This window comes from Perna viridis, chromosome 2 (genome assembly GCF_037379345.1).
Source record: "Perna viridis isolate PV_CMFRI_1.1 ecotype Kerala chromosome 2, ASM3737934v1, whole genome shotgun sequence".
Lineage (NCBI taxonomy): Eukaryota > Metazoa > Mollusca > Bivalvia > Mytilida > Mytilidae > Perna > Perna viridis.
Window position 1 is genome coordinate 36,803,573 of NC_142446.1, and position 19,831 is coordinate 36,823,403.

General features: G+C 33.6%; 1 protein-coding gene across 1 annotated transcript; it reads left to right on the plus strand.

Annotated features, from left to right (window-relative positions):
* The first annotated feature begins 10,885 nt into the window (after positions 1-10,885).
* On the plus strand, positions 10,886-17,115 carry LOC148624874 (E3 ubiquitin-protein ligase RNF103-like). Its single transcript, XM_088567922.1, has 4 exons — positions 10,886-11,299; positions 14,203-14,349; positions 15,143-15,395; positions 15,928-17,115. Exons 1-4 carry the CDS (start codon positions 11,026-11,028, stop codon positions 16,721-16,723), a joined length of 1,470 nt encoding a protein of 489 aa, XP_088424048.1. The 5' UTR covers positions 10,886-11,025; the 3' UTR covers positions 16,724-17,115.
* The last annotated feature ends 2,716 nt before the right edge of the window (positions 17,116-19,831 follow it).

The following is a 19,831-nucleotide window of genomic DNA, read 5'->3' on the forward strand; positions in this document are numbered from 1 at the left end:
ATAGGACTGAATGATTTGTTGAGGTGATTTTCAGTTTATGCAGGTTTACAGTTTATTAAGTTTCTGTAAGTTTTATCATTTTTACAAATTTCAAGTTAATTCATGGTTCATTTTAGATTGATTTCACTATATACTAATACCCTGAACACTCAGTGATAGTGCATTCAGATACAATACAGTTTTTGTGGACTTCACTATTCTCACTTACCCGCTATGGACAAAATAACACTTATATTTTACTCATTTTTCAAAATGTTTAAGATGCGAGCTAGCCTTCTAAGTGATAATGATAAATTAATATGTCCATTCAATAAAGGGTGTAATCATGACAAATAAAATACTTCGTTCAAAAATCACCTTTTTTCATGGTTAAAAGTGGAAATTGTAAATTTGACCAGAGCTGTGGTATATATATTTTTAATCATGTTATAGTTCGATTGGATCCAATTTTTTCCATGCCATTATTTGGCATTTCAAACAAGGACCAGATAACAACTAGTACATAAGGAAAAAATACAAAATATATGTTTTCATGTGTTAAGGAATATCATAAAAAAGATGACTGTGTTAAGGTCTTACCAATCATAGATATGAAAATCTCCTGGTATTTTTATGGATCCCATAGGATTTCATATGTGAAAAAGGGTATTGTTTTTGGTATGATTTTAGATTTTTGAAAAAACATGTTTTCATGTGTTATTTATATGCACAAAAGCTTTATTTTCATATTGCTCTATAACATATGTATCCATATATTATAAAACACATCAAGACATGCGTTACATTTTCTCCTCTGTACATTTAAACCTTGTTAATTTGGCATGACAATTTTTCAGGTTATGGTAAAAAACTGATGCAAGTATAATATGTTATTAATTTCCTTGTTATAAGCCTTTGTAATACATCCTGTGCTGATGTACTGAACTATGCCCTGCAAAGCATTTTATTGTTTTGGTTTGTTTTAGTTCTAAATTCTGACACATATTAATAATTGAGATGGTCTTCGGGTAAATGTTTCCACCTTGGTATATATATATATTGATTATTTTACACATTTATTTATTAGTTCTTATAAAACACACAGTCCCGCTTTATTATAGTTGAAGTATACAGTACTATGTTATGTTTTACTAACTAATTATTGATCCAAATGTTTTTATTTTTATCTGTTATAGTTTTAAATAGCTAATTATTTGTACAAGTAAAAATTTGGTATGAATAGTTTATTTTTGCTAATAAATCTGATGCTGCCTACCACCGATTTAATTGCCTACAGATATCTTTGCCACAAAATCTCATTTAATTGCCTACATCTTTGCTACAAAATCTCAAAGCCATTTGTTTTATCTACAACTCAACAATATCAATTATTTGTCCAATCTTTTCTGAGTTCAACAACGCTATGGACAATGAAACAGGAGGTCAAACTCGAATGCACAGGCAGTCTTGCAGCTCTTAAACTTCTAGAAGAAACTTTTTAGTTTTGCTAAAATTCCTTCAAAGTTGAAATCAAGGGAAGTCATATAGCGATAAAATTGAGAAACTTCAGGCCTTATTTAGGGCTAATATTAGGAACTTCGTCACTAAATTAGGTCAATTTTAAGACTTTTTTATGTACTAACTTTGAATATTTAACAATGTATAAAATCAGTTTGCTGGACAGTCTGAATTTTGGGGGGTTTTCTTCGTGGTAATTATGTACTTTCTTTCAAGTTTAATCAATTTGATTGCACCTGGCTTATATGTAGAAGCATCAGGGGGTCCGGGGTTGCCGGGAACTGAAATTACAGGTGTCCCAGTTCCGATAAGGCATTGTACGGGATAGTCAAATAATTTTGTAAACTAACTCCACGGGTACAGATAGTCAAATAAATTTGTAAACTAACTCCACGGGTACTTTGTATTTTTTTTTGTTCATTTTCTCATAGTTCAATGTATTTTTATATCCACCCTTTTTTATATCTCCGTGCTCCAGACTCCAAATGCATGAATTGTTTTCTAAAACATTTTATCCGCCGTCTACGATAAGGTCACATCAATTCGACATTCATACTACATGATATTAACAGGTCTTGAAGTACGCCAAGAAAGAAAAAATGTCAAAACAAATCCTTGATTTTTCGTTCAATTTCAATTTGAAAACGCACAAACACTACTACACCTATCTTTGAAGTTTGTTTATACCTTTTACCTTTTACATTCGTGTATATGTATTTTAAAGCTACAAAATATTCTCTTCCGATATCCTTTACAAAATGTAATTTCACGAATATATCAATATTTTTGGTATTGTACCGCGGCCTGTCAATCGATAATGATTTAGCGAGAACAAAAACTTCTAATGAAACGGTATTTAACTACAAAAACACAAACAAAAGCCGAGCTGATCTGATCATTATAATTACTGTTATGAAACACAATTTCAAAACGATCTAATGCAACAGTAGAAAAAAGAACAGATATGATGAAATCCCCTGGTGAAACGCAAAAATGCACCAGCGTATAACCTGAATACTTACAGAGACTTCAATAAGTGTAAGCTCTGAAAGGCCACAACAACAAAAGTAATAAAATCCACGGTAACAGAACAACGACACTTCAACACATTAATTACCAACATCTCTTCACTGTAGGCGCCCCGTGCAGGTCTTGGTGTCAAAAGAATAGGCCTGCAGTAGCGCTAAGCTTGTCGTAAAAGGCGACTAAATAGTGCTCAGAAACCTAGCCGGGAGCTAGGCGCTCTGCCCACAGAGCAACTGGGATGTGTGCCCCAGGTGGTGGAATGTGGTACCCCTGGCATGTTAAATGCTGGGGTTGTCAGGCTATAATACGGAAAACCGGACCACAAACCATAGTGGTGCACCGTGTTGGGAAAGATGCCACGTTCCTCGCACGTTAAGGAACCCTGCTGTGGTATTCGGTAAGAGTAGGAACCACTGCGCTCCGCCACAGGAGGCTAAATTGCCCGACCTTACCCATCCCTCCCTTTTTCTAGTGGCAATCAAAATTTGTGGACCCTACTGTCCTTGTGTCCCATCTCTTTTGTCATTTCATCATCATTTCATGTTTATTTTATCATCCATTTCATGCTCATCGTCTGAATATAGCTGAAATATTGCTGCTCGGACGTTAAACCCCAACAATCAATCAATCAATCAATCATCACTGTAGGCAGGCGCTTGTCTGCGATGGGGTTAAACTAGTTTATAAGGTATTAACCTCCTTTAATACAAAGTAAAACATGAACTGAAACAACAGACACACCATAAAACTCGCTCAATAATACATCCAATTCTTTCCACGGAATAACTCAATATAGACCACATATACAAAATGAGATATCCACTTAAATAATGCCTACAGTTACTGAAAGCTATCTAAGGACATATTTAAGACTGATAACACCATGTAGATTGGAAATTAACGATAGGAAAATCAAATTCTTCTCTTGTTATTAATTTCAGTATGAAGGCTGTCATTTTTTAATCAGGTAAAAATGTACAAGTACTGCTGTTGTTAGACGTAGCCAATTTAAGTTCTTTTGGGTAGCTATCTTGAACATAGTTTTCGTAGTAAGGATTATTTACGGCCAAATATCGTCAAGATATCTAAAAGCAGTAATAAATAGGGTTTGCAAGTCTCGTTCTAGTTTCAGTTTTCCCTCCGGAATTTCCGATGTAGAACGTATTGAAATCCGAAGACCGATATGCATTTTATTGTGTACTTCCGGGAATTTCAAACGCTGCTTCACAATGCAAAATCTTCTATTTTATGCTATTCTAAACATTTTTATCTCTTAGAACTTGATAATTGTCATTTTTAATCAGTATTTTTACCCAAAAATGATACTTCGCTTTTAATATTGAACTCAATGCTATGTTAACGACGAATCTCCATACATTTGAATGGTAGACTAGGACCCATTCTTACGAAAACCACGGAGTTACGTGACGAGACTTACATACCCTATTCACACAACAGATCACGTTTTGTGTTGAGAGACAAATCGGCTATGAGAGGAGCACATTAAGTCCCCATTGGAATACAAACAATCTTTCTTTATAGAGTATTAACAAATCTAATCTGGACATAATGTAGCAGAAATGCCTATTTTTGTCAGAAAAAAAACATTTGCTACTTGGTAACCGAATTTCGTCGTATAATTTGAACAACAGCGCGGATTTTACCATACCCCCACTTCAGATTAACTAGTACTGAAAAGCCAATTTTCTATTCAACAGTAAGAGACTGGAATCAGCTAAATTTACAGACAAGAAATGCAAGAAACCTAAGCACTTTCAATAGAATTACTAAAGGACAGCGGGGAGAAAAACCGGAGTGCTTCCATTTTGGTGAAAGGAAAGTTAATGTTATACATACTAAGCTAAGAAACATGTGTGGTTCCCTAAATTCAGATTTATTTCGTATAAATGTAGTGCCATTTTTTTTTTATAGTTGTTGACATCCTTTCGAAGATTACATTCACTATTTTATAGAATGCAATCTAAATAATGAACATAGAAATTCCCTGCTATCGTTTTAGAGCAACGATAAAATTTCCATTGGCTGGTTAATAAAGTCTTATATATTATGATGAAAACACAAATTTATTTGTTTGTGTTCATCTATTTATCAAACGAACTAAATTGGTTTGAATAATACTACATTAGTGGCATGATTTCGGGACAAAATTAAGTTGAGTGTGCGTTTTGTCACCGGTGAAACGGTGTCACGAAATAGTCTTTGCTCTATATTGCATTTAAATTTTTTCTTCATATTGTCGTATGGCGAATAAGGATCGACAATGATATTGTCCTTTGTCCGAATGTTTTGGTTTTTTTTGGGGGGGTGGGAGGGGCTGGTGTATAGCCTTTTTGGCGAAATTTTGTAAAGGCTGTGTTTGTAACTCTCACCTTATCCCCTTTTAATTTCTTTGTTTTAATTTCATATTGTTGGTTTGCATTGCCCTTTTCTTATTTTCTATTATTGTTATTTTAGTTATATTTAATTGCCGTCATTATGCCTTCTTTGTAATCATTGTTTGAATGGGAGGGGACCTCTATAATGTAGTTATAACATAAGTCCAATTCCCTTGCTTGTATTTTGAATACATGTTTAAACTGAACCAACTCGAATATAAATATTATCGATTAAAAAATTCAAACATTGATCATATCTAAATTTACCCATGCAACTAATGTATTAATCTCTTAAATGACAATACTGTAAGATCACTGTAAATGACAGTACTTAACATTACTGTAGAAGTCAGTACTGTAACGTCACAGTAAAACAACGTACTGTTTCAGTACAAAACAGAAATGTGTCAGTTTAACGTTGGTGAATTATTGGTAGTGTAGCATGCCAAATTAAATAATCTTATATCTATTTCAACTTTATTTAATATCAAATTAAATTGATAATAATTTCTTAATGTAAAAATTATAAAAAAAAAATCAAAACTATTTTCTGATTTCAAATGAGGTGAAAACTTGTATGAAAATGACCAAAAGACCCCCCAGTCCCGACAAGCAGCTTTCGTAACCAATGTCTCCACATGACAGTTTTTACAGTAGAACTAACTATGTATATTTAACTTTGTAAATAAATAAAGACATCGTATCCAATTTCTGGCATTTCATATGCATTTACTTTCATTGCTGAAAGTGAGTAAATTTTCAAAGGCTTTGCTATGTTTTTTAAAATATTTTCCATGCATTATATAATATTTTAAACTCCAAAGAATAACGAAACCTTGTAATCTTTGTAAACTTTATCGATAACGCTCAGACACATAATATGTGTAACATGAGGTCAAACATATAAATAAATCATACATGGCAGAAAGAACAGAGAAACAATGCACATATAAAAATATTTGTTCTTATAAAAAGAGCTAGTTTTTTTGTAAACCATGTACAAAAATTGAACATAATTAACGTTTAAATAAAATTTCACTAATTAACAGACCCAAGCTTGATTGGTCATAACTATACTGCACTTTTATTTGTTTGTAAAATTTTGAAAACGATAGAAAAAGGTTATTAAAAGAAAAGTATATCTGCAAACCAAACTGTTTAAACTTCAGCGAATTGAAGAACACAAAGAAGTGCTTGTTCAATTATGCAAATTGATGCAAATTATCAATAAAAAGAATCAACCGATATGATAAATGTTTAATTACTTGTAAAAACTCTGTCTTACTTTTGTACACTATATATGCATTATTTACTGTATTTATGTATCTCTATATATCATTGTTCATATTTGGTTTATGGGAATTAAGATATGTGTACGCATCACTGACTCTAATTAACGATCAATGGATATGGTCACGGTCTGTCACTCGCGTGATTGCCGACACGTGCCGGGGAAATTACACAAACGACTAAATAGTGAATGATTCAATAACTATTATTATATTAAATTCAGTACAATAGATGCATTTTTAATAACCTTTCCAATGGTTGTACTTTTACTTCGGAAAGATGACATCTTATGGGATGTGGTCTTATTGCATTAAGACCGGTCTTTGCGGTGTGTAAACATACCCGTAAAATTTTAATGAAATATCTGTAACACATTTAACAAAATATGCTTAAATTTAAATAAAACTTGCAAAATTTTGCCGAAATATCCTGCAAGACAGCACTCTACCAGCACATATCACTCCAAACACCAGGCCTACCCAAGAAAACTAACGACACCAACCTATAAGATAAATAGTGCTTTACTACTGCAAGTTCCTTCTACCTTCTGACAACGTCTACCCACCCATGCTGATCTTTTCTACTATCAACAACCAAACTCATCTGCTGCCAACACAGTCTTCTGCGACGGCACATACTACGTATGTCCACCACTGTTCCATCAGCTGTACACAGTCAACGCAATGGTAGACTGTTCCATGTACCCACTTGTATTTGCTTTACTACCAGGAAAAGATGAGATCATCTACAAATGTTTCTTCAGAAAGATCCGACAAATCTCTCAACAACGCCAGCTACAACTCTAACCAGACACCTTATTCACCGACTACGAGACAGCATACAACAACGCAGCACGCACTGTCTTCCCTGTGGTTAGCGTTAAAGTCTGCTTCTTTCACGGACTATCTGACAGAGTTTTGGGTTGAATTATCCCGTTTCTTATGGAACCACTACCAGACTGAGGGACCCCGCACCACCACCCACCTGGAAGGCTGGCACAACAAGATCAAGAAGAAAGTTCAGCATGCCCATCCAAACATTACCAGATCATAGAGGTACTACAGAAGACCCAGGCAGTTACAGAATCCACCATCATCCAGTACGCAACAGTAGGAGCACGTCCACCATAAAGATGCAGATACAGAGTGATAGATAGCAGACTTCAGCTACTCAAAGACAGGTACCAGCAATAACTCATCAACGTGGTAGACTACACCGACGCAGAATCCCATCTACTTCACTTGTACTAAGACTGATTTCTGATTGACATTTTAAATATTATATTCTTTATATGAATCAACAGTGCTTATTTAAATATATTTTGTGATGAAATATATATAATTTGTAACTTCATTGTTTTGTGTTATGTATAGCGCTTCATATATTTTGTTTTTCACATTATGTGTCTTAAATAGTGTAAAAATAAGACAAAATAATTTATATGTGCTATGATTATATGATATAATAGTAAATAACTTTTCAATATTGTTATATTTATTCTTCAAATTAATTGTAATTGACTTCAGTGAAGTATTAGTAAAGTATTTAATTAAAAGATATATTATTCCTCTTTTTTCACATTTATATATTAAAAAAAATACACAGTGAAAACAAAATCTTCTATACACACAGAAACATACAAATATGACACCTATATATTTGGAACAGACTACACAATCTTTACTCCAACAACGTAAGAGGTTGGAATTCCGTTCCTCCATTCCCCAACCTCTTACGTCCGAGTGCCATATTGCATAACGCTCGTGCCGACGTTCGTTGAAATCAGCAGAATTATAGTAAAGTATTTTCCGTTTAAAATGTTTCATACAGTTTCTATACCATAACACGGGAGAAGATGACTGAACTGAAGAAAAACAAATGACCTACCTGATGAGAAATTCCAAATATCCTGGAAATCTTTGTAAAAGCAGTTAAAATGAACTTCATATTTGGTTTTAAGCCTTTTGAGTGTGTAATTCCGGTTGATAAAATTACGGATTTTAAAATTTGCGAAACGAACATATCAAACAAAGAATTGTCTTTACCAACTTTAAGTTCGTTTGTCAAAAATATATTGTATTCCGTAAAATAAGTGACCAATTCAAAATGGCTGGTCATTTTGACAACTGTCTTCATTACAAATGTTTTCTAGGTATTTAACAAATATTTAGGATTTTTATCGCTTGATATCCGGTACGTTAAACTTCTTCTATGCAAATAAAAGACTTAAAATATTTTAAAACACATATTTAGCTAATTCACATGTGCGGTGTCTTTCAACACGTCAGATGCTAGAGGTTAGGATGGCACCAAGTCAGTAAATAGCTTGCCAGACAACCTCCAGCATTGCTGGAGTATATAATCTTATGGTCAGTAAACCCTTTGTATTTTTTTTTTTTTTTGGTTTATTCAACAAGTATGGATGCAGACTGGTTTTGCCCGAAGAGCAGATTTGAACATACCTAAGTTTTGCCTTGAACGTGTTTGCATTGTCTAGAAAACTCCATTTATTGTTATCAATAATTGAATTATACAGATGTTGATAAATATCCATTAACATAATAATTATGTTACTAAATATCTACAGATATCAATAAATGGGGAATGAACTCCACAATAGCTTATCATAACCATAACACAAGTCATATACATATTACAATGCTTCTTTCTTGAAGGTGTACTTGCATATGTTGAACTTGCCCATTTCACTTTATGTATGTTAGCTTGGTAAAATCTGTTGCTCAAATTCTGGACTTTTTTTAGATTAACAGAAACCAACAGTGCGGTATCACTCAGTTACATGGATGGCCCTATTTTTGAAATGTTTGGGGCCATGACTCAAAATTAAATATGTGCCTTCCTTTAGTAGTTATAATATAAATTTCATACAAAAATTCCATAACAATTGATCAACCGTAACTAAAGTCATCGCACGAAAACCAAGTGAATATGGACAACAACGACACGGACATCGCTATTAGCACCATACCAATATACATGTACGATCGCATTTTTTTTACAGTGACACTATTATATAAAATTTATACATTTATATCGGCAGATTCCGGGTTTGGACATGCTCCAATTCCATATCCCTAAAAAGCTTGTCAATTACTCTTCCTTAGGACCAAATTAGTAGTGTGTGATTTGCTAAGAATTTACATCTATAAGCTCTTTCTTATTACATTCGTCCTAGTTAAAACAGTTCTCTAGCAAAAGAGAATAAAAGTGCATAATGTAAAATTTTAATTTCAAAATCAATATTTCAACTAAATCTTGTATAAAACAATTTCATCAACTTCTAAATAGTTATAACTTGTAGCCTGAAAAATATTTCCTTGGACAAAAAACTGTTTACTACAATGCTTGTTTTGCAGCTGTATACAATATATCCAGAGGCACTGCCAGTATTATTTGGTTTCAGAACCAACATAACCTCTATGTACATTCAGCACTTTACAACACTGTCATTAACTTTAAATTTCTTTAGAATCTCTATTTCATTAAATCCTGTAAATCTTCGTCACAAATTAGCAAAACTTTGTTATTTTTACGTGTACAATATTTAAGTATGAAGGAGACTAAATTATATGTTTATGTACATATACAAAACTTTACTTTATTGGCACGAAGTCATAAACAGAAAATGGTTAAATAAAAAATCCAATAGAGTTTATGACTATGCCGGGGGACTGTGTAAACACTTTGATGCTTTACATCATCCGTGAGGGACCCTAAATGATAGCCAGTGACTTGAGGAAACACCTCAGTCCGTATCTGTATTACAAATACCACAGACACGTGCAAACCGGGTCTAACAGTATTGAGTATATATGTTAGCACAAAAACAACAATTAAACCACGTATAGGAACAGTCAGCTGATGGTCAGCGTCAGTCGTATCGTGTAATTGATTGTTTAACACTGTGTTACGAAAGATTTTGGGGAATTTTAGAGGTTTATATCTAAAAAGACAGTCAAATTATCTGCTCGAAGCCACGATACCCTAGCTTTATGACGCATAAAATGAAGAGTGTAATAACGGATACAAGTGCTATCATTTCTATTGATAATTGGTGTAATTAAATATGGGCAAACCAGGATTAAACCGAGCCAGAATCAAAGGACTATTTAATTAATATGACTACTTAACTAATAATTAGTTAATACGGCAGTGTTGTATGCAAGGTTGAAAAGTTATAAATATATCCACAGAATTATAAGAATCCAGGAAGTTATGAAGTCTGCCTAATACTTCACACTCCAAAAATAGTTTACACGTAATCATTTACATAACATTCAATACTAATATTATTAATATTAATATCAATATTAATAGTAGAACATTTGCTGGAATGTATCGTATTAAACGACTTTTTGTGAAATTCTAGAGACTAGAATAATGTCGGTATGGTCACGCGATCGTTGTTAGTAAACAGCAAGTAGCTGATTCAGAAATCATTGAAGGAAGCGAAAATTCATGATCGCTGCCCCCTCCCCCTCCCCGTTGAATTCATGTATTCCCTTCCCGGTGCTTTCATTTACTGACACAAAAATATAAATCTTTTATCGATGGATATTCAAAGATTATAATATAATATGAAAATCAATAACCGTCTATTATATGCATATTCTTCAAGGTGATTTTTGGAATTTAAAAAAAAAACTTCCTCATATGTTAGTTCATTTTGTGCCTGATTGCGTGCGATGCAAAAATAGATATTTATAATATTTTTAATATTGTCGTCTATGCAATACATACCTACGTGTAGAATATGTTGATATTTCAATACTACCGGTATTTATAGTCTACAAGTATGCAACTTTCATGTATGATAAACGGAATATCTTTTTGCGACACACTTGTGAATTCCTACGACATTTTCTTCTATATAGTGATATCCCGAATAGCTTATGATATTTATTATGCTGATGAGGACCGTTCTTTTGGAAAAGATATCATTGTGCGGGATAGAATCGACCCCAGGAACATGACAAAAAGAGAATTGCATACATTGCTTGAAAGCCGTGGAGAAATTTTCAGCAAAAATACAGAACGAAAACGCTTGGAAGATCTTGCAAGGTCTATAGGTAAATCAATTTATATTTTTTTTATATTTTAGGAGGTAGACCTAGGGTAAGGGACATAACTCTTACAAATCATTGGAACGTTTGTGTAAAACATTTAACATCAATCTCTTCTAAGCATCAAAGTAACTTGGATTGATATTATTCTATTTCAAATGAAAGCTTGATAGGCTTTGATGAAATTGAATATGATGCAAACATATCACTGATTTCAAGAGTTATGTCCCTTACTCTAGGTCTACCACCTTAAGTTTTAACTTACCTGAAACTGTGGCAGTCATGTTTTCAGGTTATCTTGATCGAATGGTGTTAAACTTTGGTGCCGCTAAGTTGGCTTGTTTTAGAAGCTACGATTACGAACAAGAATACGATCGAAACCCAAGAAAACCCATATTTGCTTGATTTATCTAAAATTATATTACAGACTGCTGATAGTGCCGCTAGTTTTTAGATTTTCGAACATACATGCACTTTAATTGTACAATAAGCAAGGATTACAGAGAAACATCAGCACCCCGTCCAGAAGAACTTATAAATGTATGAGGCAGTTTCCTTTTACGTATCTTTTACCTAAAAGAGAATGTGAGAATCAAGAAAAAGCTTAAGTCATCCAAAATCTCAAGTATTGTAAAAAATCCAAATATGTATAAACATATTATGACCTTCGTACTATGTTGGTTGTAGTTTTAGTTCGGTTTATTTGGCATCGCAATGTCGAAGCAGAAAGTTCCCGCAAAAAAAAGAGAAAAAAACAAAACAAAACAAAACACATTAATCACACGTACCATGAAAAACAAACAAAAACTCAATTTGAGCAGAAAAGTATATGCACAACTGCAGAAGCGTATATTGGTCGCGCGTTTTTATATTTTTACCTGTAAGCTTGTGTTTTTTATTGAGATTAGTTACGTACGTTATTTATTTTACGGTAATTTACGATTATGCCACAATTCATTATACTCACAACTTGTCACACTGTCAAGCGATAGAAATGGACGTGAACAGATCGATAATATAAGTCAAGTACTACAGTTTGATCATGAATGGAACACGTTAAGGAACGTGAACCAATAAGACAAAGGTGTCCGTCAATACGTTAGTCTTAATCTTAGTTTTAGTTCATGATGTCAAGAATAGTTGAATTAAACCGTCGATATTTATCATGACTGTCAGTGAAAGTCAATTATAGATCGTTCTAATGAAACACAAGACAGCACAGTGAAACCTTTCTAGACCGAACCCCTTTAATTGGGATTGCAGGATTTGTTGGGTTTAGGAAGGTATTCGATCTTTACAGGTTCAGCTTGCATTAAAATTGACGTGAAGGGACTTCAGTAGGAATCTGGTAATTTAAATAGGTTACCGGTTTATTCAGGGTTCGGTTTACACAGGTTTCACTGTATCAACTAGTCAGAGTGCAATTATTACTTTATAAATTCATCTTCAGTCATAGATTAATCGAGCTTAATGCCTTAAAAACAAGAACATGATACGTTTTATAATTGATTCCAATTTTACGATATTTACAATGTATAATTCTTGGTTAACTGGATATGAAAAGCGTCAAACGATGTATCATTCGATATATCTGTCGCTGGGAGATTTTACTCTTTTTTTCGGTCCTATTAGAATATGAAAAAATCGTGTTAGGTATGGTGTAGTACTTATTTACACACAGGTTGGCCTTTGTATTCGTATTTTATAACTCGCTATAAAATAATCGAATATTAAGGTCCAGCCCATATGTAAATGAGTACAATACCATACCCCCATGAATTAATTCATAATTTTTATGGCATGATTGCTAAGATATGAATTTAGTATTTTTGAAGACGAAACACCTTTTAATATTACTATAAAAGTTTAATTGTTATATACATGTATATCTATTGTTTATGTGTGATTTAATATAATTGCTGTATGCATAGTCACTCATAATTCTATAATAAAATGACACTTGTATTTTATGGATGTTTTATATATTTTGTAATTTAAGCAATGAGTCTCATATAAATATTGATTGTTAGAATTGCTTAATCTGTGTTAATGGACATGAAAGTATTACATATTTGTTGGCCTTATCACAAGAAAATTGAAAGTATATTTCTATCTGTTATGGTCTCAAGGTACTGCCTCAAGCTGCATAAATGTCATTTTCCGCAGTCCGAAGACAAAAAACATCTGGTGAAACGCAACAAAAACCAAAGTTCAAAATAATAATTTATATACTTTCAGAGATCACCAAAAGGTTTTCAACAAGAAGCATTTACCTCCAATAAAGAGTCGTCCTACAAATACACCCCCCCCCAAAAAAAAACATCATTTAACTTGTCCATAATTTGTAGGTCTTAACACCATGTTCATGTCATCAGTGGAATGAATGAACTTCTATTTATTTATGAACAACTCTTTATGGGCAACAACTCTAATAAGCCGAGAAAGAATGTTGCTTTTACTTTTTTAATCTTTCATATGTTTTCACCTGAGTTCGGTTGATAGACATGGCTACCATGTTCGTTGCCCAACCGGTATACCTAGTAACCAACAGAATATTCAATGAAGTAGAAACCCAGGAATGCTTGTGACCGAATTTGGTTACAATCCATTTGAGTTGCTTCAGATGAGAAGACAACAGACGACGGCGGACGCTAAGTGATGGCAATGGCTCACACGGGTCTTCGGTCCAAGTGAGCGAAAAATACCGGACCTGTGTAGCTAATTTAGATCCTTCCATGCTAAGCCAATGATCATAATTCGACTAGGTAGGTCTTTGGGTAGAACAGAAGAGTTTTTCTCGAGGAAGTGTATATAGAGCATGCTAATCGACTATCCAACAGTTAAACTCGAAAAGATCTGGTCAAATTGTTCATATCTGGTTTCACGATCATTCTTTTATCTTTTACTAGTGAATGTCGAAGAAAGCGAACACCCTGTTTTGGCTGACTTAGAGAAACTTTCGATCAAAGAACTGAAACAATTGCTGGACCAAAGAGGAATTATGTATTACAGTAAATCGTCTAAAGAAGATTTGATAATCGCAGTAAATATATCAGGTATTGGTTTCGTTAATTGCACAAACGATTGTACATCGCACTCCTATAATTAATTGCTATAAAGGACACCATTGGAAATAAGCCGTAAAGCTTTTATGGGCCATCCTAGATTAAATATCAACTTTTTTACGTACCTTTATAGCTAAAACTTTGATTTTAAGTATTTAATCTATGCCCAGTTTTTCGTATGTCTCCTTCTCTATAGACGAAAAACTGGGCAAAGTATAAACAGCATTAAGTAGCAAGTGGACGTGTCTGAGAATACACATAATAACTCAAATATGGAAACAAAATGATTTAATGATATTTTTTGTAATCAAAAAAAATCCTGGTTCCAACGGCCCGTGTCAAAAACGAGCTGCCTGCAGCATCTCCTCCAAAATGTCTGCATTACCCCACATTGACTGTAAATCGGTCTTTTCAGTATGGCAAGTGTTCTTTGAACAGCCAATATAAAGTATATTTTACGCATTTACAAATTTTCCACAAAATAGATACAAACTCACAAGAAAACAAGTCAGTATCACAATAAAGACTGTGATAAAGTGAGATCTTTATCAAATTTCGCCCATTTCGATCAGTTCAATGCCCGAAGAAAAATAAGTCATAATTTAGAATCTTTGATGCGCGAATACTGCTGTGATATCGTAGATAACTATTTCATTGTATTTACATGCACTTTTAACTTTGTATCACCCTGTCCGTCAGTCCGTCCTTGTACTTTGTATGTACTATTCCCTTAGGTTCTTCATCAGAAAATCAGATGTTAACAAAAAATTTTGTATGTTTTAAGGTCCCGTTACTCCTGAAGCGGTGAAACATATGAAGATAATGGGAGAACCAGAAGTTGGGAGTGTGATTGAATTCAACGCATTTAATATAAATAAAAATTTAGATAAGCACAACGAAAGTGTACATTTAATAAATATTTTACCACCACGACTCAAATATTCGTTCTTTAACGAATCGTCCTGGCATTCTTTAAGACGAAAACTTTCTTACTTAGAGTTCAAATTCGGAGAACTCGATTGCGATTTCGAGAAAAGGTATTATATTCTTTCTGAATTGTGTAGAAGGGGTTTAAAAGTGTGCTACATGTAGGTTGGTCTCGAAAATTGTTGTACCGTTTTTAAAAGGGGCAAACCTCCACGAAAATCGAAGGAATATAAACATTAAGCAATAGAAAATTTGGAGGATTTAACTGCAGGGATTGGTGATATAAAATTTGAATAATAAACTGCAGATTTTTTTATAAAGGGATTAAAGCCATTGGTTATAATTGGAAAGTGTGGAAAGAACAAAGCTATGCAAATATGAAAAAACTTCTACAAAAGCTGATACAAGCAGTAAACAAACAACCTAAGAAGAAAAATATGCAAAGTTTTCAAAGTTTTTTTTTTAATTCAAATATAAATGAAAATACAGAATTCAAATGCCGAAACTTTTAGTTAACCAAAGCACTTTTATTTGTGATAGGTAACTTTTATTATCTTTTAAAGTTTTTTTTTCCTCCGTTCCTTTATATGTACGAAATTGAAAATTTTAATAAAGGGCTATAATTATAAAAATACTTTTCAGCGTTTGTTTAAGACAGAAATGGAACGTCTCCACGCTTTACTTGTATGTACCGGGAAAAAAGGTAAACACACAATATACTATTAGGAAGGACTACAGCTTACATGCCATATTTACAGACATCCAAAAGTCGATCAGCCACCTCGTTACGGAAATTACATCATGGGAGACGTTTGCGTCATCACAATGGGCGTTCTATGGAGGGCAATATCCAGTGCCTATACGGATTATTCTTTTCACGAATATGACGAGACCGCCCATGTTTTTCTCAGCGTTGAGTGTTAAATATCGAAAACAAGTAAGCTTCGGGATGGTTAATATCGAATCGCACAAAGGGAGAACAATTCTGCGCAAGCTCAAACAAGGTAGGCGGGCATTATGTTTGGTAGTCACGAAGACAGGTATATTAACATACGGGAAACTGCCAGGTGAATTCTTTACATACGTGGACCTAGAACTCTTCTTACAAAATTTACTAAGAGATTTTCAACCAGATTCGAAATGGTATCACAAGATTTCATATCTCTTGGATCCGATCTTTATAGTACTTCTCTGCATTAGATTTGTATCAAGGAATGCTTGCAAAATGCTACGGAAACATGTAGAACCACAAAACCGTGATACAAATGAAAACGATGAGAAGGATAGGAGAGAAGAGCAAGAGAGAGAAGAACAAGAGAGGGAAGAAAACCGACAACGAAGAAGGCATATTAATATCAGTAAGCGTGAAATCGAAATGATGTTCTTTCAATTTATTCTTTCATCATATAGGAGACAACAAAGACAAAAACAAAACTAAGAAATAACCTTTTTACAAACAGAACTTTATGCATGTTTATTCCTTTTTTAATTGTGTGTATACCTTAGTTATTTGCTAAATTACAATCAAAAATATCTTGCTACATATATCTTATTTTTTTATCTTTATTTTTGCACGGTTTTTAAATGGATAAAAAATTAACTTGAATTCTCATAACATAATCTGAAACTTACTAATATTATATTGTTAGATTTGCAAGTAAACTACTAGTGAAATAATGGATTTCAGCTGAAAGGCCTTTAAGAATGTGTTCAGTGCAATAAAATATTGTGAATATTGCTTAAAATACTAGAAAGATACAATAAGTTATCACATGTATGTGTAACGACATAATCATTGTGCTATAACTATTAAAGCTATGAAGTACTTGATTGTGCTGACAATAGTTTGTCACGAACAGAGTGAAGATTCAGCAGTAACTTAATTTATTTTTTATCTTTAATTAAATAACACAATAACAATAAAGTTAAAAATGATAGCACTTTCCGTATATCCGTTACATCATACATTTCGTCCATTATAAAGCTAAAACATCGTTGCTTCAAGGAGATAATTCGACTGTCTTTGTTGATATAAACCACTAAAATCACCAAAAATCTTTCGTAACACAGTGTTAGCAAATCATTTGCACGAAACGAGTGACGCTGTCAATCAGCTGACTGTTCGTATCCTTGGTTTAATTTACGTTTACGTGCTAACATATCTACTCAACACTGATAGACCCGGTTTGCACTCACATGTGTAATACATGACGGACTGGATCTTTCTGAACGTCCTTGGCTATCGTTTGGGGTCTCTCACGGACGGTGTAAAACATCAAAGCGTTTACACAGTCTCCGGGCATAGTCAAACCCGTGAATGTGAGTCATGTGTATTCGGAAAAATTAGTTGTCATGAGACTACGATCATTCATTAAATTCATTAAAATTAATGCATTATCAAGTGATTTAATGTCGATTGGTGACTTAGTGATTCGATTTGTAATATGCACGCCATATACAGCGTTGTATAGCCTACAGCAGCATTTGCTGAATCTTTGACCAGCAAAATACTTTTTAGTTTAAAATCAACATTTTCCAGTGCAATGTAAGACAGATATTGGTGCGTGCCAGTCAACTGATGAGAAATTTCCAAGGCCGAAAAAAATGTTGTTTCCGAGCACTATTCTAAAATTTTGTAGGGTTGGTAGGTAGAAATTTTTATTTTCATTTAATATATTTGAAATGAAATAAGTCATACAGATACAATAAAAACCAAATATGCAAAGACTAAACATGATAATCCCTTTTGGGATTCGGCACATGAGTATTTTTTTTTTATTTTGACGGAGGTGGTAAAAACAAAAAATATCCCATGTGCCGAATTCCAAATAGGGATTATCCACGACCAAGAACACACTCATGGCATGTGTGTTTTCAATTTTCTTCTTTTTTCTTAAAGACAATCGGCAGAATTTTCACGTTATTTTTTTTTCCTTCAAATTTTCAAATAAAAACCTATAAGCAGGGAGTCTGAAGGAGGGTCAGTACGGTGATCGGAAACATTTTTAGGCCTAAAAGATGGTCTATTTATTACTCCAGTAGTGCTAGAGATTGTCTTGCAAGCCTTTTTCTGATTTGGCTTGGGGTATGAAAGAACGGACTTCCAACCTCTTACACCAATTTCATATATATCTATATATATATATACAAATAAAGATTTTAAAAAAAGTTAATGTTGTGAGGTGCTGAATGTACATACACGTTATGTTGGTTTTGAAACCAAATGATACTGGTAGTGCCTCTTGATATATTTTATACAGCTGCAAAACAATTAAACAGTTTTTGTCCAAGGAAACATTTTTCAGGCAACAAATGTATGTGACTATTTAGAATTAGATAAAATTGTTTGATGCAAGATTTAGTTGAAATATTGATTTTGAAGTGTTAATTGTGGGTCAGTACCGATGGGTTTAGCCTTGAAGTCCTTTATATACCGGTGTTGTGTCTTTGTTTCATAAGAATGTGAATGTTTGGCGTTGAGTACATGACTGTAACTAGGAAATTTTTCCACTATGCAGTTTTATTCTCCTTTGTTAGAAAACTGTTTAACTATGACTAATGTAAAAACAAATACATTATATTTATAAATTCTTAGCAAATCATACACCACTAATTGGGTCCTAAGGTTGAAAAATGGTGGTGACAGCGACGTCATCGTCGACGGCGTCCGTGTCGTCGTCGTCCATATTCACTTGCTTTTCGTGCGATGTCTTTATGGTTATGGTTAATCAATTGTTATGAAATTTTGATATGATTTTACTAACTACTAATTAATGATTGCCCCTATTTATTTTGTTGGTTTATGGCCCTACCATTTTAAAAATTATTAACATGACATAGCAAGTTTAACACATCCATGCAAGTACACTTTCAAGGAAGAATATGTATATGACATGTCTTATGGTTGTGGCAAGTCATTGTGGAATTTGTTCCCATTTATTGATATCAGTAGATATTTAGTAACCCATGTTAATATATATATTTATGAACATATGCATAATTCAATTTTTGATTTCAGTAAAAGGAGGAGTTTTCTGGACAATGCAAACACGTTCACCCTACCGGTGCACCTGGGCCGTGCTCCCAGTTTTAAGTGGAGTGCGAGTTTCTCATTTACTTTTTTTGTATGTATTATTTTAGTTACTTTATATTTATTGTTGTGTTTGTCTGTTTGTCTGGTCTTTGTCCCTGGATTACATTCCTTTGATTTCCACTAGATTCTTGGTTCCATTGATTATTCTTGATCAAGACAAAACGTATGTATGTTCAAATTTGCTCTTTTGGTAATACCAGTCTGCGTCCATACTTGCCGCTCGGGTAATACCAGTCTGTGTCCACACTTGCCGCTCGGGTAATACCAGTCTGTGTCCACACTTGCCGCTCGGGCAATACCAGTCTGCGTCCACACTTGCCGCTCGGGCAATACCAGTCTGTGTCCACACTTGTTATATAAGTAAAAAAATAATAATGATATGTCTGTTTCTTGCTGCCCTAAAGCTACCTACCGCAAACATTTACGGCAATTTTGGTTCAAGCACTAGTCTGT